This window comes from Mustela putorius, unplaced genomic scaffold (assembly GCF_011764305.1).
Source record: "Mustela putorius furo isolate JIRA1106 unplaced genomic scaffold, ASM1176430v1.1 tig00000174_pilon_pilon_pilon, whole genome shotgun sequence".
NCBI lineage: Eukaryota > Metazoa > Chordata > Mammalia > Carnivora > Mustelidae > Mustela > Mustela putorius.
In genome coordinates, this window is record NW_025421304.1 from 11,341,518 (window position 1) to 11,366,593 (window position 25,076).

General features: G+C 55.2%; 1 protein-coding gene across 1 annotated transcript in view; it reads right to left on the reverse strand.

The window, feature by feature from the left end:
• The window catches only part of ZNF423 (zinc finger protein 423), a 268,391-nt gene that overhangs the window by 18,742 nt on the left and 224,573 nt on the right, over nt 1-25,076 (reverse strand). The window contains exons 5-6 of the mRNA XM_004744132.3: nt 9,959-10,090; nt 8,231-8,346 (exon numbers count right to left, since the gene is read on the reverse strand). Of these exons, the coding sequence (XP_004744189.1) occupies nt 8,231-8,346; nt 9,959-10,090 (248 nt within the window). The remainder of the gene's footprint in view (nt 1-8,230; nt 8,347-9,958; nt 10,091-25,076) is intronic.

A 25,076-nucleotide genomic window follows, 5' to 3' on the forward strand; every position in this document is an offset into this window, starting at 1 on the left:
CGGGCACCACGGTTGTGACATTGATGATGACAGTGGCTAGGCCTGACCGAACCTCTACCCGGTGCTGGAGGCTCTTTGGGGATCACTGCCTTTCTTCTCCCCGATACCCTCAGGAAGGGGCTGTCATGACCCCCCATTTACCAGGGCCCATCGACCATCCGTGACTTGCTCAAGGTCACAGAACTGCTGCCGGTCCACAGAGTGGGCTGGGCACCGCCACGCCGTGTCGTCCGTCACACAGACTAGAATCCGGTCTGTGAAAAGCGCTGGTGTCCTTCCACAAAGCCATCCTAGCCTGGAATGGGCCATGGGCTACCCACAGGAAGGCTTAGTTGCTAAGTGCTTTTCACACACAGGCTCTCCACCCTCACACCCCGCGGAGGCAGTGGGTCTCACCCCATTTTACAGACGAGGAAACTGAGGCCAGAGAAGGATCTCTGTTTAAGATGGAAATGTCTAAGATGGAAATCATGGCATGGAAATAATGATCTGATGTCCAACACGGAGAAGAATGGAACAGACTGGGGGCAACTTCAAGGAAGCAACAGGTTCTCAGTCCCTGGAACCACGGCCGGGTGTCACCAGACGCTTCCCCTGGCCCAGCCCGGCCCGGCCCAGCCCGGCCTGTCCCAGCTCTCCCTGCAGCAGTGGGGTAGCAGGGACAGGGCTGACTTTGAAGTGGAATGGAGGGAGAGGCTCCTACTCACAGAAAACTCAGCCAAAGAGTCAAATGCTAAGTATGTGCCTAGAGCACTTTTAATTTTTAATTATTATTAGTTATAATTATCTGGCTGGATCTGACGGCAGGAGCGCGCAGGCAAGGAAACTGGCTCCTCGGTTACCCATCTTCTGAGGACGAGGAACTTAAAAACGGGGCCCCTCGAATCTGCAACCCTCCCTCTTTAACTCCCTTCCCGGTTGTGTTCTTTCCCTTATTTTGCTCCTTTCTAGAAGCTCAAGAAATGTGGTAAAACATGTGGGGATGGTCGGATGCAGGGCAGAAGGGGGCTTCACTGACCCCAAACGCATATTTGGGTGGAAAGTCAGGTATAGACACGGTTATTACAATCTGCACTGGCAAAGGGATCGGGGGGTTAAGCCCAGGGCCAGAGAAACCAAAGGAGGGAAAATCCGGGAGAGCTTCTCGAAGAAGGGACCTCTTGAGCGGAGCCCTGAAGCCGGAGAAGAAAGGAAGGGCTTTGGAACAGAGGGATCAGCAAGAACAGAGCAGCCAGGAAGCACCCACCTCGCCGAATCGACCCAATCAATGAAGCAAGACGGTGTTCACCCCCCTGCCAGCCCCACTGCCCTTTTCTCTGGACCTTGGACCCGCCAAATCCGTTCATGTCTCTGAGTCTCTGTATTGGCTATGCCCTCTCCCAGAAGGTTCCCCTAGTTCTTCCCCACACAGGCTCCTTCTCAACCTTCAGGGCTCTGTTGAAATGCCAGCCTTCCTTGACTCCCCAACCCAATTTTTCATCCTCAACGTCCCCTCACCCTTGCCGTGACACACACACACACACACACACACACACACACACATCATTTTCCATCGCCAAACAGTGTTTTACTGTCCTCAAAATTCTACAGTCTGAAATGACCTAGTTCATGTATTTACTGACTTACGCTCATATCTCGCAAAGAAAAGACAGCTGGGTGAGAACAGGGACCGTGTCGACCTGTTCACAGTCAAGCCTGGGGGCCCCGGCGATGGCGCCCACCTATAATAGCTACTCAGTAAATATTCTTAGATGAAAATGGAATGAGAAGAAGGGTCAACCTAAATGTTCTTAAGAGCTCAGAAGGAAGGGTCCCCATGGAACTCAGGCCACACCCCTGGCTCACAGACACCTCCCCCTGGCTGGGTACCAGGATTCAGCCTGGCAGGGTCCAGCTCACCCCATTGGAAGGGCTCCAGGTTGCTTGTTAGAATACCTAGCTCTGCTTTTAATCAATTGTAATCATTTAGCTGGAAGCGGCATGATTAGGCACACACAAGCAAACAGCGTGAGCTAATCCTTTAAATGCGCCCGCTCAACGCAGGGCTGGCCGCTTTGCCGCTGCAGGCCCGGCTTGGGAAGCGCTTCCCGCGGCCCCTCACGTTGTCAATAAGGGAGTCTAGATTCCAGGGCACAGGGCCGACCCACCGCTGCCCCCAGCCCAGCCCAGCCCTCTCCCAGAGCTCCGAGGAATGCCAGGACGTCCCCCATCGGAGAGACACGTCCTCAGACTCGAGGCTCCCTACAACAGCACCCAGCGAGGCTGCCGTCACTGGGGCAAGTGGCAACACCAGGAAGCTTGTGGTCTTCTGAGGCCCCTGACTCCATGCCCAAACTTATCCCATCCTCTGCCCAAGCCTCGCCTGAGCTGAACTCACCCCCTTGCTTGTTGCAAGGTTTGCAGGCTCCGGGCCCCGAGCTCCAGCCTAGCAAACGCTGGGCTCAGGCTTGGCACTGCAGCTCGGGCCCCAGCACGCTTCTGCCCGGGCCCACCCGCGAGCAGGCTCCTTTGCCTCCCCTGTTCCTGCCACTTGTGCTACCTGCTTGGCCCAACTACTAAAATAGTTTCTGGGTCCCCTGACATGAAGGCTTTTTATAGTTCAGCACTGCAGGCCTCATTTAAATCTATTAGCTCATATAAATGGCAATTCATTTAAACTTTGGAGGGTTTCTGTTCGCCTCGGTGGCAGAGACAATTTGGCAATGCGGTGGCTCTGTCTTTCGCTCGTGACCCCCCGGACACACCACTTAAGCTCCTGGATTCTCGGTTTCCGGATCTGTAAATGAGCATGAGAGGACCTACTTCAGGGGGTGGGGCTGAGACAATCCCCGTGCAGAACGCTCAGGTCGGAGCGTGGTCCCCGGCAGGGAACCGCCCAGGGCAGGTGACTGTTCAGACTACTTGCTGTCCACCTTCACGGGGGAGCTTGTCCACCCTGTCAGAGGCCAGCCCTGCATGCATTCCCTCAGCGACAGCCAAGAACGGGACACTGTGAGCCTCAGGAAGGACAGAAGGACGTGCCATCCTGCCCAGTGTCTGTGGCACAGAGGTGTCCACAGGGATTACGAGACAGCTGGGCTGGGCAGCTGAGCCAGCCCCTTCCCTCAGGTCAGCTAACCCCTGGCAAGGGGCCCAGAGGGCCCCAGGCCTTCATCTGCTGAGGCCCGAGGCTGGAAACACAAGGCCAACAGCCCTGACATTTTCGGGGTCTGTGGCTTACAGGGTTGTCTCACAGGCCCCCCACCAAATCGGCATACTGCCCTCCACTGAGCCATGGGCAAGGCCAAGAGAAACGCTGCAGAGGAAAACCCGGGGCCAGAGGCAGCCAAAGGGAAGAAGGAGTCTTGAGGCCCTGGCCTCTGCGGCCTTCCTACCTCTCCTCACCTCTCTGCACACCCAGCTCCTCCCTGAGCCCCAGTGTGGGTGTCCCGTGCCCATGGCCTTCCCACGTGGCTGGGCACCCCAGATGGAAGGACTCAGCCTCTCATTGTGTTCACACTCAAGCTAGAAATCACGAAATCACAGCAAAGCCCTAGAGGAGGCCCCCCACCCACCCCGCAAAGCCATCGGACCTCATGCTAATCATATGCTAATAACCACGGTCCCAGTAATGCCAGTACTGCAGGCCCAGGTGTCCTATGGGCCAGTCACCACGCCAAGGGCACCTGCAACCCAACTATAGGTGGGAACTGCTAATAATCCCATTTTATAGATATGAAAACTCTGGCCTCGAGCTGGTAAGGGAGGGAGCCAGCTGCAAACACCAAGCTCGCCTGCCCAGTGGGTGTTTGCGGTGTTTACCCCCTGGGCTCCCTTCCCCCACTTGGGCCACAGTTCAGTGGAGCAGGGCTGGACTGCCGACCATCAACCATCAGAACTCAACCATCAGATTCCTTCTGCAGGCATCTAGAACCCGACGCCTGTGTGCTGCCTCTTTGCAGCAGTCACTATTTCCGGGTTGGCCAGGGGGTTCCATCTGGCTGCTTGCATCACCAAATCCCCACACTAGTCCCCTCTGCTGAAATATCCAGGGGTGTCTGTCACAGCAGAAATGACGGAAGCCACGGCAGCCTGGGCACCTTTCTCCTGGTAGAGACGAGCCCTGAAAGTCAGGCTGCAGGAGGAGAACACGGTAGGAACCAGGAGGAGGCAGAAGGCAGAGTGTCACCACCTCAAGAAAGGGGCCCTAGATTCTCAAACACCAGAAACACCCCTGGTGAGAATGTTTTGAGAAAACATTCTGAAACACCACTGCCTGCTCTTGGCAACCCAAAGCCACCCTGTGTTGCGACAACTCCATTCCCCGTCCTGCTCGAGCTAAGCCCAGAGAGCAATGCCTATGCACGCCTTGAGTGTCCGCCCACCGCCACAAGTCTTGGGACCTCGGGAAGCAAGCTCACAGAGCTTAAAATGCTTGAAGACAGCTGTCCCCACACTACCACAGCAATCTGCCTGCATCGTCTCCCGGTGAATGGTCCCCCAAAAGTTCTCTAGGGTCAGGCTGGACCCTCACAGCCTAGCAGTCTGCCCGAGCTCCCGGAGCGAACCTGTGTGCGTGGGTACGTGTGTACACGCGGACCTTGCTGAGTCTCCCTATCTCCTCCCCCACCTCCAGCGCCTGGCAATCGTTGGTGTTTTCTGTTCCAATAGTCTTGCCTTGTTCTGGAACATCACGTAAATAGAGCCCTGTAGCATGGAACCTTTCAAATCTGGCTTCGTTCTCTTGGCACTCACAGATTCGTCCAAGTGGCTGCGTGTTTACCAGTGGCTGCTTTTTATTGCCAAAGACTGCGCCACAGCAGCAATGTACCACACCTGTCCGTCCGTTCCCAGGTAAGGGACAGTTAAGGGGCTTCTAGTTGGGGATGAAGATTTTGGTGTGAGTGTGTTTCTCGCTCTCCAGGATAAACACGGAGCAGGAAGACTGCTTAGTCAAATGACAAGTGTATGTTTAACTTGACAGGAACCCACGAACTGCTTTGCCTGCTGGCCGCACACTTCAGGCTCCCGCCAGCAGTGTGCAGAGTCCCAGCTCCCCTCCGCACCCTGGACGGAGCTCGGCAGGGCCGGCTCTTTGCTTCTGTTTTAATCGTTCTGGTGGGCGTATGGTGCGGTTGCACTGTGGTTTTCGTTTGCGATTCCCTAATTATAATCACGTTGAGCGTCCCCATATCCTCGGTGAAGGGCTGAAATGCTACACTTGTCTTACAAAGGATTTTCCCCTTCATTATTAAGTGGTGAGGGTTTTTGTGTGTGTGTGTGTGTGTGTTTTTAACATGTCCTGGATACAAGTCCTTCATCAAATAGGTGATTTGCACATATTTTCTTCCTGTCTTGTGACTTTTTTGTTTTCTTAACAGTGTCTTTCAAAGACCAGATGTCTTATATTTTGATTCAGGGTGGAAATTGGATAATACTTCTTCCTTATTTGGATTGCCAGCACAATGGGGATAAAATCCAAGCTCCTTTGCTGTCCCATAAATCCCGCCACAACTTGGAATCCACCTGCCAGCCCTTTCCACACCCCTCCTCTATACTCACTGGGCTTTAGCCGCCTTTTGCCTACTATCATCCTAGCAGCACACCCAGCTGACATAGCCACAGGGCATTTGCACTCATAGTTGCCCCCTACACACTCTTTCCTTCTAACCAGCCAGGTCTTCACTCAGATGCCACCTCCTCAGAGAGGCCCTCCAAGGATTACCCAAACTCACTCCCATCACACTCTAGCCTATCACCCGGTTTTATTTTCTTTGTGGTGACCGTGACAGGACACTGTCTATCAATCCCTCTCGAATGTAGGCCCTATGGGCATTTCTCTGTCTCATTCAGCACAGTCTTGTCAGTTCCTAGATCGAGTGCCTGGCACACAGTGGGCCCTCCGTGTACATGCTCTGAACAACTGCATAGAAAAGCTTAGTCCCCTCTCCTGCTCCTAATCACTCTGATATGAATGTGCTCCAGTCTGTCCGAAGTCCTTTAAATCAATGTCAGTCTTTGGGCAGAGCCAGAAGAGCTCAGAATCAGACAGGACATCCCCCTCCCTCATCCTGGCAATACTGCTCCTGTTAATGTATCCTAAGAGAACATTTTTTTTGGAGGTAGACACATCACTGGAACACAGACCAAGCCTGCCAGGGTCAAATCCTACCTCTGTTACCTCTATAGCCCCAGCAGGAATTTCCAATTCTACAATGAGAAAACTCCTAAGCCCTGTATCTTAAGACCTCTCAGCTCAGAGTCACTTGTGCCAACAACCATTAGTTTCCGTGAGTCTCCCCACGGGACCTCAAATGACATATAGCCAGGAGAGCCTCAAGGCTCTGGCTAGGACCCTGCTTCCTGCTATACACACAGACCCCCACAGGTCAGCCCTGGAAAAATAACACACCTGCCCACCAGCCCCAGGTTCTACGTAATGATGAGGAAAACTTCAATGCCTGAAAAACCCTCCTCTCTAAAAACCAGAAAATTGCTATTCAAGTTACTTAAGGAAAGCCATTATTTGCCTAGATCTGGTGTGCTACAACACTTCCACATTTAAATGGTCTGTAATTAAAATCATTAATTGCAGAAAATAGTCACTCGTTAAGGCTATAATTTAGCAAGGTTCTCGGCATTTGAGGATCTGCTGGAAAGGTTGACGGGATGACCCAGGAAACCACCAGCTCACAGGAACCACTCTGATGTCTTGGACCCTCTGCGGCCCCAGGTGAGGGCAGCCGAAGTGGGTCCAGCTTGAAACCACAGGTCCCTGGGCCTCGGCATCAGGAGGCTGGTCTGCGGTGCTGGGATACCCAGGACGCTCACAAAAGGCAGGACTGGGCGACTTCCCTGGGAAAAACCTTCAGGCCAATAAGGGGCCGGCACAAATCTCCCTCGGTCAGCTGGGAGAGGGGCTGCTAGCGGGCTTAGCTCAGGCTGTGGATTGAGGTGGGGACAGCGGTGGGCCCTGGCCCGTGTCACCACCTTGCTGGTGGCTCTCGGCAGTGGAAACCTGTCTCTGGGCCTGGGTCCATAGTTAGGTCCTTAACTCTGTCCCACAGTGTGACAGGATGGAGTCAGCTCTGCCTGAGCGCCCCTGACCCGGGGCCAGCCCACAAGAAGGGACCTTGACTGTCGGAGGGTGAATCCTCACTGAGCCCTCCAGTGGTCTGTTTGTGTTTCTCTAGATGACCACCCAGATCGGGCTACGTCACTGGGCTGCTTTACCCCTTCGACCCCAGAAAAGGGGCCCTCCACTGCTGCCCCTCAGTGAAGTTAGGACTCAGCCCTGCTTCTGTGGCCTCAGCCTCAGCTTCAGAGAAGGGCATGACTTCTGAGAGCCAGGTCAGCACTCGCCTGGGGCGGGGGTACCTCTCGGGTACAGTGGTATTCTGAGTGGTATTCTGGGGGTGTGTGTGTGTGTGTGTGTGTGTGTGCGCACGCGCGTGCTCACGGTGTTTCTGGGTGGACATGCGACCAATCCAGGGTTGCAAGAATTTCATGCAAAAGCCAGTAGGCAAGAAGGCAGCTTCACCTGGACACAGAGGAGTCCTGAGAAACCAGTAACAGGTAGGACACCAAGAGGAGTGGCACCAGGGGTCTGGCGAGGACAACCCACACAGCATCGCCTCATCAGGGCCCTCTCGGCTGCTGCAGCTGCTGCATGGGGATTGGAGGAAGCTGGCCGGGGCCGCTGTGCTGCCCCCGAGTGCCCCATCTGCCTCAGGACCCAGGCCCGGCACTCCTTCCTCGGAGCTGGGGCCCAACCCGACTGCTCTCGCTTTTCTGGCTTTCCCGGGCGGAGCTGGAGGCCCTAAGACCCCAGACCCACATTTTGGCCATACACAGCCCCAGGATTCAGCCACACAAGCTGCAGAGACCACCAGCCACAGATCCAAAGCTCTGCTGAACATCATCATGGTGAAGGACCAGTGCAGAAACAGGATCCCCAAGATGGGAAGGGGCCGGCATGGAGACCCTAGCACCGAGAGCCTCTGACTCCTCACCAGGTCTGCTGCTCTGGGTCTGCTCATCCGAGAGTGCTGGGCAACAGGGGCCGGGAGGCCACCACACGCGAGCCTCCACGAGGACAGCCAGTGGTGCCACAACAAGCACCTGTTCCTCTTTGGATGGGGGTGAGGCTAAGTCCAAGACCCCACCATCCTGGCTTCACCCCACGACCCTCTGTGCCCATGGGGGCCCCAAAGAGCCCCAGGAGGGGCATGCAGTTGATGAAGGTACTCACCTGCAGCTCGGTCTGGAAGAAGAACTTCTGTGGGCACTGCGAGCAGTCGTAGATCTTGTCCTCCTGCCCATGCACGGCAAAGATGTGCTGCTGCAACTTGTTGGCCTGGACAAAGACTGGACACGGACACGGCCGTTAGGGCCAGACTCTGGAGACACCAGCCCGGCCACCTCCACCCCATCCACAAGTAAGGAATCACACAACCACAGACACAGTCGGCCAAATATGGGGCTGCAGGGAGACCACCGGCAGCTACTAGAGGGAGCAGAGTCAGTGGAGCTGAGCTCTGCCACCAAGGGGCTGTGCAACGCTGGGTAAGTCACTGAGCCTCTCTGGGCTTCATTTCTTCTTCTGAAAAAAATGAGGATCATTAAAGTATGTAGCTCATTGGGTGATTGGGAGGATCAAATGGGTTAATACTTTCAAAATGCTTAGAAGATGGCCCGGCACATGATTCGTGCAGGAAATGTCATCTCCATCACCATCGCCCACACTGTCTGCGTGTGGGCTCCTAACTCTAGCACAGGCCTGTAAGGCGAGCCCTATTGTTACCCTCATTTTATGGACGAGGAAACTGAAGCCCTGGGAAGAATAAGTGACCCGTCCTAGGTCCCACTGCTTGCAGGCAGCAAAGCTGTGGGTTGAATTAAATAAATTTAACACATTATCTGGTATAAGAAGATGCTCGATGAACACGAATTACTATTCTTGTTGAGGTTATATTCCTCCGATCCCCATGCAGAGGCCCCGCATCCTGGGTCAGCAGACCTGGCAGTCAAAGCCCCTTGGTGCCAGTCTCCGCCTGGCCCATAGGGTATGATGGTAGCATTTGGGGCGGGGGGAGCTCCCGAGACTGAGGGGGAAGTGGCCCCAGCATGTTCCAAGACTCCCGTGCACCCCAGAGGCGTGTGAGTGTGCAGGGACTCTCCCTGTAGCACAGCCCCTTCCTCAGGCCCGTCGTGGAGTGGGTCACAGCCCTGGCTTCCTGGTGGCAACTGTCCACAAGGCAGCCCCGGCCCTGGGCGCACACAGGAGGTGGCCCCGAGGCAGCTGTGTGTCTGGGAGGTGAGCACTTCAGAAATCCTCTCCCGCCAGGCGCCCTCCCCGGGGTGGGCTTCCTGCCGTGGCAGACGACAGATGTCGGGGGAGGCAGGGGGAAGGCCAGGGCTCCCCCACGCACACCGGCTGCCATCTGGGCAGCAGGAGGGGGGGATGGCAGAGCCCCTGAGACTCGCCTCGGGCCGGGACAGCCGCTCGCCTGGGCGGGCAGCCAGGCTGGGGGTGGGGGCCAGGGGCTGGGGACTTGGCCAGCAGAGCTGCCCTTGACCCCTCCATCCTAGAGCGTGGATGGAGGAGGGGCCCAGGCAGGCCCAGGAGGTGGGGAAGCCAGGAGATGTGTATACAGAGCGCCCCACTGTTGCTGGACAGAGCTCGCAGCTCAGGGAGAGGAGCGTGGAGCCCACGGAAGGCAACAGAGGGGCGAGGCTGGGCTGGAAAAAGCAGTTATGCAGAGCAGTGAGGAGTGAGCTAGGAAAGAAGGCCTTCAACCTGCCTAAGAGGAGGAGCCAGCGGTGGTGGGGGCAGGCCAGCTCTTCATGGGGCAGGCAGGGTGATGGGCAGTGGGTCTCTTGGGGACTCCAAGTCCACGTTAGGGCACGAGCTTAGGCTGAGGTCCAATAACTAAAGGGTTAGACCCTGCACCCCCTCCCCCACCCCAAGCACACTCACCTGTGAAGCACACGGGGCACTTGAAGGTACCACCCATGCCCTCGAAGCTGTGCTCAATGAGGTGACACAAGAGCTTGGCTGGGGAGTCGAACATCTGGTTGCACAGCTTACACTCGTGGTTGATGCCTTCCTCTGCAAGGAAAAGAGCAGCCATCAGTGACCCTGTAAACCGTGTCCTCTGGGCAGGAGCCCATGGGCCCCCAGCATAGCCCAAGCCAGCCTCTCCCTGGTCCCCAGAACTAGGGCTGGTGCAGGGGCCACAGATGCCAAGACCCAACCCAGCTCCAGACGGCCCTGCCCCCAGAGGCCGACAGACCCCAGAGGCCGGCACCACATTTCTGGTTCATGAAGGCATCATTTGCTGTGATCTCTCTTGCTGGTCAAGCAAGAATGTGGGCGGTCTCAGCTTGAATCTGAGACCATGTCACGGTGGAGAGGAGACCAGGATGGGGTCTGCACAGAGGAAGGAGAACAACCAGAATTTTTTAAAAATCCAGGAGCATATTTACTGAGCACGTGCTATGTGCCAGGCACTTTGAGCTGGGGATTCTGTGGAGACCTAAACAGAGAATGTGCTTGTCCCCATTCTAGGGGTGAGAGAGACACATAATAAAGATGACCAACACATAACACAGTGTCCGGAGGTGACAAGAGAACATGGGGACTCCCTAGGTGACAGTCAAGGGCAAAGGCCCTGAGGTGAGCCCATGGTGCGCTAGCTTGCTGGTAGCAGAAAGGCAGAATGCCTGAAGCCCGGGGGCCGGGTTGGGGGTGGTGAGGTCAGAGGGGAAGCAGGGATGCCCATCGCCCAGGGCATGCTGGCCACTGGAGCCGTCATCAGTAGAGATCACTAAAACAACAACAAAATGATCTTTTTAAAAATTTTAGAACAGATGGCCTATGGACAGCATTTGATGGACAAAGGGCAGACACCCTGTCCTTTCAGATCAGAACGTGGCTCCATCTACCCCCCTGGAGCTGCGATGACCTCAAACCTTCACTCAAAGGGGCCCAGGGAAGAGAGTGTCCCGGGGAACTGGCCTCTCGCCAGCACCCAAGGGAGCAGAGCCAAGGTCTGACGCCCCCAGCCCAGAGTCAGCAAGGCAGAGTTCGAATCCTGGTGCTTCTCCACACCGTGGGGCCCGGGTGTCAGTCCACTCAGAGTAAATGAGTGCCCCCGATCCCTTGTCCCATGCAGCTGTGTGAGGATGGAAGTGGCCAGAGTCTGCCACCAGTGTGGCCCGTGGCTTGGCAGGTGGCGTGGCGGGGAGTCATCCTGGCATGAGGGTCACCTTATCCAGGCTTGGAAACCCGTGCTGCCACTCGCTGCATGATTTGGGGCAAGTTATGTAACCTCTGTGTGCCTCGGTTTCCTCTTTTCTCAAATACACGGTAACTGCCTTCCTTCACGTACACACCCACGAGAAGGGCCAAAATCCAGAACCCCGATGACAGCAAGTCCTGACAAAGATGTGGAACAACAGCAAATCCCACCCCCTGTTGCTGGGAACACAAAACGTCACAGCCGCCCTGGAAGACAATTTGGCGGCTTGTCACAAAGCGAAACACACTCTCACTATAGGATCCAGCCATGTCCCTCTCTGGAGATCTCCCTCCCACCCAAAAGAGCTGAAAATTTCTGTCACACAAAAAGCTGCACACAGATGGTTATAGCAACTTTATTCATAATTTCTGAGCCTCAGAAGCAACCAAGATAACGGAGTGTTATTCGTGCCAAAGTGAACTGTGAGGTCAAAGCCGTGAAAAGACGCAGAGGAAGTGTCAGCGTGTGTTACTAAGCGCAAGAAGCCAACCCGAGAAGGCTCCGTGCTGTAGGACTCCAACTATTCTGGAAAAGGCAAAACCATGAGGACGATAAAAAGTTGAATTGGTTGCCTAAGGTAGGGGCGGGGATGAACAGGCAGAGCAGAGATTTCGAGGCAGGGGAAACACTCTCTAGCATACTACAATGACGGATGTATGTCATGACACATTTGTCCACAACCCCAGAAGGTACGACACCGAGGGGAAACTCCAAGGCAAACTATGGACTTCAGGCGATTACGGTGTGTCACTGTAGGTTCGTCTTTGCAAAATACAGATACCCGGTCCTTCTGGTGAGTGGCCCGGGTGAGGGAGGCTATGCATGTGTGACGCAGGGCTGAGAAGGGAAATTTGTATCTGACCTCTCGATTTTATCATAAACCTAAAACTGCTGTAAAAAAGTAATAAAAGTTGGGGTGCCTTTGTGGCTCAGTCGGTTGAGCGTCTGACTCTGAATGTCGGCTCAGGTCAGAATCTCAGGGTCCTAGGATGGAGACCCACATCAGGGTCTGTGCTCAGTGGGGTGTCTGCTTGTCCCTCTCCCCCCTCCCCCACCTGCCCCTTCCCTACCACACATGCGCGTACTCTCTCTTTCTCTCAAATGCTTAATTAAATATTTTAAAAATAATAAATTTTTTAAAAGTCTTCAAAAAAATGCCACCCCCCCCAGTAGCCCTCCTCTTATAGATGATGTGACAGTTCAATGAGTTAACACAGGGGCCCCTGGACGGCGCAGTCCGTTGAGTGTCCGACCCTCGGTTTCAGCTCAGGTTCTGAGCTCAGGATTATAGGTTCAAGCCCCGCAGCAGGCTCTGAGCTCAGTGAGGAGTCTGCTAAAATTCCTCTCTCCTTCTTCCTTTGCCCCACCCCGGGCTCTTTCTCTCTCAAATAAATAATCTTTCCCCTGCAAAAGGTAAATGGGTTAATACCTAAAGAAGGTTTTAAGCAGCCCCGGCACACAGCAAGTGCTCAGTTAGTGTTTGTTGTCAAGCGTGCCAGTATCAGTGAGAGTATTATCTAGGACAGCTAAGGACACAGGCTCCCTCTCGGGCTCCCCCAGGGAACCAGCCGCCCCGAAGGTGCCAGGTGCTCTGATTTGCCCTCAAAGGCAAGGATTCGGTAGCAGAGGGGCTCTGCCAGTGGCAAGACATGCACACAGATGGGCTGAGGCTCCTGGCGAAGTCCCTGGGTCCCCAGGCCCTGGCAGGGGCTGACGGGGACAGCATGCCTCCCCCTGGCCCAGCCATCCCCCAGCCCCCAGTCCCCCTCCCCGGGCACCTCCGCAGAGGCGCACGCACACACGTGCACGTGCCGGTGGGCCTGCCCCACATAGCCCACTGGCTGGAATCTACCGGGTGTTTGTCGTGCCCCTGGAGCCCCGGCAACTAGGCCACACGCACCCGGCAGAGACTCCGGCAGAAAAGGAATTCATTGACAAGTTTGGGGACGCGGGGCAGGCTCAGCACGCTTGCCGCACAGGCCCTACTCACGTCCTCCGCTTCCCTTGGGGAGACGCTCATCATAATTAGAGATGGCCTCCTGTGTGGGGGCTGCCTCAGAAGACCCCCCCAACATGCCCCCGCCCCACATACAAACAATGCTTCTCGGTGCCTGGCGCAAAGTAAGGAATGGATGAACGAAAGGCAGAGAAGAACCATCCTGAAGGATGGCCTCCCTGGTAGAATGTGGGCACCTCTTGGGCATTAACAAGGCAGACGGGATGTGAAATGATGATTTTAAGCTGAGAACATAAATTAAATATCAGAATTAACCCTGCTGGCCGGTAAAACCCCATTTCTAGGAAAAAGAATTCCACCACTTGCTAAGGTAACAGCCAACTGGGGGCAGTGCTCTGAACGGGATTCAAAGCCCTTCTCATCCGTGTGGATCCCACCTGCACACCACCTCCAGGCAGCCTCCCCTGACTATGCCAGCATGCACGGCTGCACCTGGCTGGACACGGTGACCCTGGATTCCTCTAGCCATATCCTAGGAGTCTTTCCGAGCCTGGCAACTAGGTGATGGGTACAGATAATGGCTCTCCCTCCTCCAGCCCCCAGAGTATCAGGCCCCGCCTGGACCCGCAGAAGGAGCTCGGGAAATACTCACAGAGGAAAGACGCCCCCGGCTGGGCCCTCTCCCCCTGCCCAGCCAGAGCCAGCTCCCCGGGCAGGGATGGCAAAGGAGGATTTACTGCTCTCTGCCGAGCGGGGCCTTGATCCACTTGGCTGTGAATGGAGACGTGCCGTCTGATGCACAAACACCGAGAGGACAAAGAAGGCTCCCGCAACTTATAAATCAGAGAAATCATGTCTGACAGTCACTTTCCGTTCTCCGAGTGCCAAGCCATTCATCAGCCAGTCCCCCCTGATTCACAGACGCCGCTACACCCCGCACCCACATTCACGAATGTGTGCACAGTCAGGCAGCCCTGGTGCCGCCAGCCGGGTCCGGGGCCCCAAACAGCTGCCATTTCAACACTTCACACCCCCAAACCAGCGTCGATGCGAGGTTGTGGGCTAATTAGATCAAGAGCCTGGTAGACAACTGCGTGTCCCTGCTCCCTTTCCTCGCCCCCGGGCCCCCCAACATGTTAAAAAGACTCAAAGCTGGGGAGATGGGGGAGGGAACATAAAACAAGCGCCAAGCGAATATGGAGCAAAAAATAAGAAAGCCGGAGGGGCTCCCGCAGACCCAAGAATCTCTCCCACTCGGGCTGGACCTTCAGGTCTGCAAACCTTCTTTCTGAAGGACACGCCCTCTCCCCACTAGAGCCAGTTGGAGGAGCTCCCTGGGGTCTCCCCTGTGTACCTCTCCCTATCCAGCCATCCAGGAAAATGGGGGGGGGCACTGCCCTAGTTAATGTGCCAACACTCCCGTGCACACCGGTGACCCGGTAGCAGCCAGCCCACGGATACGGACCGAGTCCGTTGCCACCCGTGGTTCCTTACCCCGGCGACACGGACGACCTCTCGTCCGTCCCAAGCCGCGGGCTCCTCGGAGAGCAGCAGCCTCTGAGAGTAACTTTCCCGAATTATGTAAGATCGCACGGCCTCGGCAGACACCTTGGAGCAGAATGACAAAGCTGTCTGGGAGCCCACAGGCCCCTGCGCCCTGGCACGGGGGGCGGGGGGGGGGAGACGCTGGAGGATTTTGTGAGTTAAGACGCAAAATCACTTCCTCTCCTTTTTATTCTTTTTCTTTTTCTTTTTTTTTTCCCATAGCACATGACAGGCATCCATAAGAGAGACCCACACAACTCCAGTGAATTATGCAGCCCCGCTCATTTGTAAAGTGAAATGCAGATTTTTGCCTGCTCACTGTGCCAGATCTTTCCTCTCAGTCCCCGTAAGTCGGGGCCGGCATGGGGAATCCATTGATTTCTTATGATTTTTTTTTAAATAAAAATAAATAAAAACCATAACTGCCAAAGAAACAACCCAGCAAGCACGAATATCCCAGAGTCCCCCACACACAGACCCCACCCCAACTCTCTCTCTCTCTCTCTTTTTTGCCTCTGCTCAGGAATAATAAGTGTTAATTTTACACTTCATTTCTCAAAAAAATAATAGGATGTGCTTTTGCTTAAAACCAAGTCATCCTGCTGGAACCTTTCAGGCTGAAACTGTGTCAGCCCAAAAGAGGGGCAGAGGGCTTTGTGGAAGAGTGTCGTGCCGAGATGATAGCTCCCTGTAATGTCCTCGGTACCGACTTTTGTCTCCAAAAGCATTTGATCCTGGCAGACACATACTTATTTCCATACAGGTCTTGGGGGAAGCCAGGAGGAGAGAGAGCTGATTATCAGAATCCTGAAGGTGAAGCTCAGGTGGGCCCCACTGATGTCAAAGGCAGGCCTGGGCACACATTCGGAGGCCATAATTTGCTGCCTGGGAGGGAGGGGCAGGCGGCTGCGGCGGGGAGTGGACGGCGCATTGTTCTCGGGCTCTCGTGCACTGAGCGCGACCTGCTCCCGCCATATCGCTGGGCCGAGCCCTTCTCTGAGCAGGGACCCCCCCCTCGGGGAAGCTGACCCGGCAGCGGTGTCATGATGGCACAGACCCCTTCCAGGGGAGAGGACCAGTGACCGGCACCTCCGTCAACGGCGGGCGTAATTAGCCACCTCCATTTGGGAAGCAGCAATTAAGGACCCAGAAGGGAGAGCGAGAAACGCTTAAGTTGGAGTCCCAGTTCCAGTCATTCGCTGTGTGTACTTGGGTAGTTACTCAACCTCTCTGAGCCTCAGCTCCTTCTGCTAGAAAATGGGAAGCATCATCACAGGGTTTTTGTAAGGCTGCCAAGAGGGCGGCTTCTGGCGCAGGATGTCTGCCCTCGGTGAAACTCTCTTCCCCCAGACCGCCTCCTTGTCCTTCCCTCACTTCATTCAGGAGTCTGCTCAAATGCTACCTCCTCTGACAGGCCTTTCTGGACGCCCCCTGCTAAAGCAGCACACACCCCCACCCTTTCTAGCTCCTTACCCACCTTTAATTTCCTTTATAGTGCTTATCACCACCTGGAGTATTACAGAGTTCACTATTTTGTTTTCTTTAACTGACTTCCTCTCTCGCACATCTCTCTCTCTCTCTCTCTCTCTCTCACACACACACACACACACACACATACATATATATACCCCAGCACAGAGTAATGTAAGCTCCCTGAGAAGTATTTTGCTCATGCTATGTCACCAATGCCTAGAAATAGGACCCGGCACATAGTAGGTGCTCAATAAATAGTGAATGAGCAACTCATGCAAAGCACTTAGTACAATGCTTGGAACATGGGGTATGGTGTCTGGGAAATGCTGGATACCACACACCAATGTTCTTCCCGCCCAAACTGGAAGGACTGGTGTCTTCCAAAATGTGCGCTTGCCTTCAGAAACTTGCTAGTCAGATCCTAATAGAATGGCCTGCCCCAGGAGTACAGACCTGGAGGGTCCCCCTCAGTGGAGCAAAAAGGAAAAAAAAAGCCTTAAAGGGGCAGCACCCATGTCCCATGTCAGCAAGGTGGCCGAGGCCAGGGTAGGAGCACATGGTCACCCTAAGCAGCCCTCTATACCTTCAGAAAATACCAAAATAGGCCCAGAACTTGAGACCTGGGACCCAGCAAGTCACCCTCTGTTCCTTGATCATCCAGAATATGGGGGTGAGAAGGAGGACAGAGAGAAGTAACCTCCTGGCTTCCCCATTTGAGCCTGGAGGTCCTGGAGGTCCCCTTGCCAGCACCAGCTCCAGCTGGCAGGAGGGCTAGGAACTGTCCCCACCCAGGTAAGCAGGGAGGAGCCCACACAGCCTCGGGCTGTGGCACTGTCCTTGCAACGGCATTTCTGGGAGTGGAAGGGAGGCAGGGGACGCACAGGCTGCCTCATTGAGCTGAAACTCTCTGCTCCCTGCTCAGGTGATAAATTCACCAGCCTTCAATTCCACAGCCCACCCCAAGCCTCAGGTCAAGTAAAAACCCCTGAGATCCCGGGGTCTGGGCTCAGACGCACACGGGGCACACAGAGATAAGGAGGTGGAGGAACAAGCAGCCTAGCATCCATCCAGGTAAGTGAGCAAGCAAGAGGGGGACCCCAGGAGAGGACCCCTCCAATGCTGTCCTAGTAAAAAAAAGCAACCACGGTAAACAAGCATCGAGCAGGAAATAGAAACATAGGCCAATGGGGGACACAGTCCTTTGTTCTCTGTAAGGAACAAAGACCTTTGGGTGGAAGAGAAGAGGGCAGATACTAGTATCTGGACAGCCAGATCAGGCTGTTTATCTATTGATTCGTTATTAAATACCACAAGGAAATGAACCAAGGCAGGCTGCAAGGGAAGGGGGGAGGGGTATGTGACATTTGACCTGGGAGCTTCAAGGGACAAAGGAAGAAAACAGGGTCTGCGGGTGAGCCCTTCCCCAGAGGCCAGGCAGGAACTGGGGGAACATGGAAGTAGGGGCAAGGGCTGATCTTGGGAACCCCAACACCTTAGGCCCTGATGGCTCTGAGTAACTACAGCCCGGCTAGGCAGGTTTTGGTCCCCAGACCCAAAGCCCCCACACCTCCAGAAGCTGGTGAGAAATGTAGAAAATCTCAGGCCCCATCCCAGACCCACAGAATGAGAATCTGCATTTTTTTAAAGTGCCCTTTGATTCAGGAATGCCTTCAAGTTCGAGGAGTTCTGAGTCCTATAAAAGGCCTCTGGGGATGTCCATCTTATCGGAAGCCATGAAGACGTGCGTTCATAGCTGTACTGTTTCCCGGGATTGTATGCTTCTATCTCTAAAAGAGAGAAAAGTTTTCTACAGTCACTTGTGGTCGACATTTTACAGAAGACTGAGAAATACTCTCCTGTTATCACAACTGGAATGAGAATGACCCGGGGTGTCTTTGGAGGGGCTGTTGGATACTCGAGGGGCAGTGGCTGACAGTGTTTTGAGCATCCGGGCATCTCCGCTGCCTCAGACCCTAAATGCTGGCGTGCTCGGGGCCACTCAGTGCCTCCCCTCACTCAAGAACACTTAGCCATTGCTTGAAGGCACACCCCGCCACCACCGCCCCCCCATTCTGGGCTCCCGTTTTCCTAATTAATCCTGGAGGATGGGCTGTGCCCTTCCTCCTCCCCTTGGGGGCACCTTCCCAGGCCTCTCTGGCCTTGAGGGACCCATCTCCTGGTCCCCCGTGTTTCAGAAAGGCTTATAAATGAGCTCTGGCAGCCTGAACCAGGGCCCCACGGGGGACCCAGAGCCTCTTCAAAACAGAGCCCTGACAATTAGGCAGTCTGAGTTTTGAAAGGCTTGGGATTGATGGCGTGGACAGTAAAAATATCACCTGGGGAGCTGGGTGTAGCCCTCTGAGGGTTGCCTGAGGTCAGTTGCCATGGCAACGGAGAATGAGCTCAACCTTGTAACTGACCCTTATCTTTTTTTGATCTGTGGGCCACTTGGGGCCAAGGCTTGAAATCAACTGGAAAATAATCCGGTCACATATCAGAAAGAAAACTATTTATACTTATTTACCCAGGTATCCACCAACATCCCCATTCGGCACTGACGAGGCCGCCACAATAAACCAGTGTGGCCCATCCAAACGGAGGCTACCGGCCCCGCAGAAGAGAGGGGGAGACGGATTCCCCCACCTCCGCAGAGTGAGGCTCTGCTCTGGCCTATGGGCAGGTGCTCAGATGGAAAGGGCACCCCTCCCCCACCCCACCACCGGCGTCTTTCCTGCCGGAAGCACTGGGCCCCTCAAAGGCCAGCATCCGGTAGGAATCCATTGGAGGAGCTGGCCTCCGATGTCTCCTCTCATCTGCTGCTCAGGCGTGTCGGTCCAGCCTGGCCTCATTGCGAGGCTGCTTGGCTTTATTCCAGGGTGGGGGGAGGCCTCCCTCTGCCAGAGGCGTGTCCCCAGCCGAGAGACTGGACTGGGATGCCAGGCAGATGCGCATCTCTGCACCTGGGGGAGGGGTCCCCATGGAGTCTGGGGTAGGCAGGCTGAGCAGAGGGACACCTGCAGGCCCTCCATCCTGGTCCCCCCCCCCACCCCCAAGGGAAGGCCTGGCCAGCTCAGCCACCCCTCCTGCTCACCCTGGGGTTCCCATGGCAAGACAACCATCTGGCCAAGGCGCGTCTCCAGGACCCTGCTATCCTGAGTTAGAAGGACTCGAGCATCCTCTTTTCCTCCGAAACTCAAGTCAGAAGACTCCAGATGGTTCCACTGACCGGCTGCTCCCAAGAGCCACGTCACACGAATGTTAGCGAGGGGTCAGTTAAGCTTGAGGATGATTCCGGGGAAACTCCCCTGGAGATTTCCCATCACTGCAAACAGGACAGCTCAACTGACTGCCCCCCACTCACCCCCTGTTCCATCAAGATGAGCTTCGTCTGGGAGCGGAGGGTAAAACGGGGCGGAAAACCAGGCAGCGTGGAGGCTGTTCCTGGCTCCGCCTCAGATGCGCAGGGTGACTGCGCTGAGCGCGGTGCTGTGAGCTCAGTCTTCTTGCCTGTGGAATGGGGAGAAGGCCATCTCCCTGCCAGGGCTGTGAAGAAGAGGGAGTGAGTAAGAGGTGAAGAACGCTGACCACAGTTTCACCACCACGCTGCTGTGATTTCAGGTCTGATTCTGCCCTGAAACTCCACGCCCAGGGCCTGGAACACAGCGGGCACCGTGGGGGTCACCAGCAGAGCCCTCCACCCCGGGAAATGTTTAAGGAGCTCTGACATGGCTCCTGGCACACCGTAGGTACTTGATCTATGTTACGCCCATCTGACCTAGGCGTCTGTGTCGGCTTCCCTCGTCTCTCTCCTCCTCCACCTCCACACCGTCCCCATATTTGTCATGGCAAAAGTGGGCTCTGGATTTCAGACCCTTTGTTCAACCGGGGCTCACCTAGCTTCCTACTTCCAACCACAGCAGCTGACTCCGCCGCCCCTCAGATGCGCCTGAAGCCAACACTTCTTCTTTCTTCATGGTTCTAAATCCCACTAAAACTCAGTGGGATTTCCATGGAGGTCCAAACCGGGGCCGGGGACAAGGGCATGTCTCGGGCGCTCAAGGTACCTGTCTGGCATGGGCCTGCCCTTCCCGCTAGCTTGGCCCATGCAGGGGGGTTCCCCAAGGGCGCCAGGGCTCCGAGAGTCTCAGACAGACGCTGGCCCGGGGCAGAGCTCCACAATGGAGTGCTTCCAAGTGCACGGCCTGCTTCCGCACGGTTCTGGGTGGTTCGTGAGGAAATGCACAGGCCTTCCGCACAGGCCTCTGCTTGCCAGCAGGGTATGATGGCTGACAAAGACGGGAGCCTCTCAGCAGTCTGAGCTGGGCATAAGCGTTAGGACGTGCTGACTGGCTGTCCTTGGTGAAGACAAAGTCAACGACCAGGCCCCGGATAGGTCACTAAGAGATGAGAGCGGTCTCTCGGAGCCGCTTGATGGAAAAAGCAAATGCATGGGTGACTGACCAACTCACCCACAGACGGACCTTCACAGGGGACTCGAAGGAGAGAGAATGCTCCCGAATCCAAACTTCTGGAACTTGACCCTTTAGGGGCTCGACACATCTTGCTGATGAAGACATTTCACTGCCCTCCTCACACACACCCCCTTCCACCTGACAGAGACAAAGGCCCTCAGGAAATGAAGACCTTACGGAATCCCCCAGGGGCCCCCCAAGGCCAAACAAGCAGCTAATTCTCACTTAACACACCAAACACCTACGGACGGAGATCCCTGATCTTCAGGTTCCAGTTTTCCCCAACAAGGCAACTGCTTAAAAATCCATCATGTTAATAATCATCAGATTAATGCCCCTCTAATAACATACAATTAACGTGACAGGCAGGCCGCCAAACCCTGATTGTCACCGACCCTGCCGGGGACACGTGAATGAGCCCCGCTTCCCCTACAAGGGCTTTCTCTGCCGCTGACATCATTTTCCCGTACCAAGAGCCCGTTTTTAAAAGGAGCGCGGCAATGCGTCAAAAACCCGGAGCTCTCCACGTGCACAAACACAGCGCGCCCACGCAGAAGGCAGGCAGCGCTCGGTTTTCCAAAAGTTTCCCAATCAGAGAGACACAGAGCCCTCTCCACCGTTCCTAATGACGGAAGCTCAGACGGGAGGCGGCAATCCGCCCCTTCCTCCGCTCTGGCCACACTAATGGGACCCTGGGCAACCCCACTTCTCAGCAACATTCTGGGCAATGGTAAGTCACAAGACTGGGCTGGGTTCTGTCACATTTTCAAAAACGCATGTCTCCGCTGGATGCACAGGGTCCAGTACCATCCTTCCTAGTCACTCTTTAAATCTCAACTGATGAATGTTAAATAAAAGTAAAAATTCAGCTCTACGTTTCAAGTGCTCAACAGCAACGTGGCTAGCGGCTACTGATTTGCACAGTGCGCAATGTTTCCGTCACGGCAGAAAGTTCTAGGGGACGGGGCTGGGCTGGAATGCAGGCAACGTGAAGGCCGGGGCTCTCCCTGTCCGGACCAACACTGTACTCCCAACCCTACAACGGTGAGGGGTACGCAGTAGTGTTTTAAAGATATTCACTGATTTGGAGTGTATGTGTTCCAAAATGTTTTAAGGAACTTCTCATCCCTTTTACTTGTTAGCTCTTGTCGGGATTCCCCTTTGCGGAAAACTGCCCAAATGTGAGCCTCTCTGACCTTCAACTTAAATATCTACCCTAATCATTATGTGGCCACTCTGCCCACGCAGGTAAGAATATGGGGGAATTCAGGAACAGTCAAGAGTAGTAAAGCTTCTCTGAAAGGCATAACCCAAGGAAATGGGTAACTTTGGACCAATAGGTTCTAAAGTTGAGGGATAACAACCAGGTCCCTAGCTAGTTTGGAAGCCCACCTGCCATACCCCTGAGCTTCCTCTCATGAAGCAGCCTGTGTCCTCTGCTCCCTGAGAAGTATGGAATGTCAGCAAACAGGACACCTGCTGGCGGTCAAGGCCCGGATGCTCCTTTAAACTGGCTTAGCCCGGATGCTGATGAAGGAAGCAAATGCTTGCATTCCTAAAGCTTAGCTAAGTGGTTTGTGGGGTTTCCTGCTCCGTTTCTGCCGTCCACACCTCCAAGAACTGGGGCTTTGCCTTGGCCCAAGTAAAATGAAAATGGATCTCAAATTGGAAATGCAAACGCAACATGGATACATGGGCACACTCAAAGCAATGTTACATCCTTCCAGTCGCCATCCGACCCCAACCATCATGCCCACACTGAGCTGACTCCGAGGGAGAAGCTCGTCCTTCAGTTCGGCTCAAAAGCCACAAGACAGAGCATAGCTTAGAGTCCCACGCACAGCCCTCCGAGGTGGTCTCTGGGGTGAGACGTCCTCTCGTCCACTCTGGTCTCCACTCCCTCCCCACAACCAGCCATCGAAAATATCACCTGCCTGAGGGCAGAGGGTCACGGTCTTCTTTCATCCTCCAACAGACCCAGGACCGAGCCTAACAGGCCTGTTGGATGCCTCGAGCTCTCAGTAGCATGCATTTACTGATATGGTCAGCTTCCAGATCTATGTTCTCCCAGATGGAGAGAATCATTTGGACCCAGCACCCAGAGACCAGAGGTGGGGGTCTGCCAACTTGGAGCAGCTGAGGCTCCACGGCCCGGCTCCCAGAGGCTGGCCCGTCTGCCTCTGTCCAAGGCCAGCTCCAATCATCACCTGCCACCGGTCCCCCCAAATCTGGGGCCCACTCCCACTCCACCCACCATTCCTAGCCCAAGAAGGTAGTTCACAGACAGCTGTGGACAGCGTCCCCTTCCTGTGCCCCCAGAGGAGTAGGGGACTAGCAGCGTGAGTCCAGAGGAGGGGGCAGGCTGCCGGGGGAGAGGCTGGGAGGGGGCGGAGCTGCCCCCGTGTAGCCCTCCACTCGCCCTGCTGGCTCAGTGAGCGGAACAGCTGCCATTAGCTGGGGGGAAGCGCATGCAGCTGCAGACCCATGCGTTGTGGCAGAGGAAGGCCCCTCTGTACCGCTGCGGCTGGCACCTGCCTTTTTCCTTCTTGGAAGAGGCAGCTTCATATACCTTCATCAAAAAGTACATCTTACGCCTAGCCATTTGTCCATCGCTACCCACCTTCCGGGCCCCGCCTCTCCACGCCTGCTCCCATCTCCCGTCTTCACTCCCTAGAGCGCATACTGACCGGAGGGTGCGCCTGGGTTCTGTGCCCATCCCTTCGCTCTGCTCCTCAAGGATGGCTCCCGCACCCCCAGAGCAAAAGCTACATCCTTCTGCCTTCGGCGACACCCACTCCCTCCCTTAGCCCCAGGGCCTTATTCCTGACTGCCCCTTGATTTGAACAATTCTGTGTGCTTATTAGCCTGGGTCCTTCCAACCACGATGTTCTGAGAGATGGTCCTACATGGACCTTCAAGGCTCTGGTTCCAGCTGCACCTAACGCTCTCCAGAGTTATGTGAAATAAAAGGTACCTTTCAAAAATTCCCTTTGCTTAAGCTAACTTGACTTTCTCTCCCTGGCAACCCAAGCAGTCCTGCCTAATAAGTTCTCTGAGGAAACATAAAAGCAGTTCTTTCATTTGCAGCGTTACTAATAGGGCCAGGCAAACACGAGGGGCTCAGTAAATGCTAACAGTTTGGTGGGTTCCTAGATGCACAACCTCACCCCTGGGGCTCTGGATCTCACCCTGGGCATTCAGGAGGGTGAGTGTCCTGTCTCGATGCTGTCCCAGGTGCAGGAGCTCAGACACATGGCTCCGGGTCCACAGTTCCCCTCACAGGTCGGATGGTGACAGAACAGGACTGAGTCAGCCCTGGGACCCTGCCCCCCAAGCAAAACACTCTTTCCAAGGCTGGACACAGACCCCTGCTCACTGCATTCAGCAAGTACATACAGCACAAGGAGAGAAGCAGAGCTTTCAAGTCGGTGTTCAAATCCCCCTCCTGCCAGCTACCAGCTGTGGGATCTTGGGTCAGGGACTGTTCCCCAGCAGGTAAAATGAAGAGGGTCACAGCACCTGGGCCATCAGCCTGCTGTGGGTGAACGGGCCTCCGACCCTCCATGCTGGTAATGTCCGTCACGTTACTGGCTCTGTGTCAGGCACAGGACAAGGCACTGGGTGGACAAGCTAATAAGATGCTGGCTGTCACCCCCAAGTTGCCTAGAGGTGAGAAACCAGAGAGGCCAGGGGAAGGGACATGACTTGTGTGAAAACGCAGTCACCCAGAAGCCTTGCCAATCCCCCAAACCAGGCCCATAAGGACACCCAGCATTGGGGCGGCAAAGCTCTAGGGAAGACAGATGGCCGGGGGCCCTTGTGGATGAAGGAGGCGATGGGAGCCGGATGTCCAGCAGCCCCACCAGGCCCATGTGAGAGCCCTCGGTCCTCCTAGTATGCCACATCACAGACTTGCTGGACCAGGACCCGGGAGCCACTCCCCTGGAGGGCAAGCAGAAGGTCCAAGGCCTGGTGTGAGGACTCAGGGTCCATGCTGTCATTGGGAGGCTTGGCCTGACAGGATGACCTCTAATCCCACGGGGCATGAGCAGGAGATGGACACACATACACACACTCCTGTAGAACCCATTTTGAGGTCCTGCACATAACGGAGTTTCTCAATACAGAATCTCCCATTACAGCAAAGACCGTGGCCCCCAACCCCAGCTATAAAGTTAACCTTAGATTCTGGGCAGGGGGGCACCCCCAGGACATTTTCTCTGCGTCCTCTTTATATTTTCATCACACCCTGAACACACAAGGGGCCGACATGAATGGTCATTCGGGAACCAGAAACCAGACCCTAGCGAAGAACCTTGAATTCCGGTTCCAAAATCAAGAGCATGT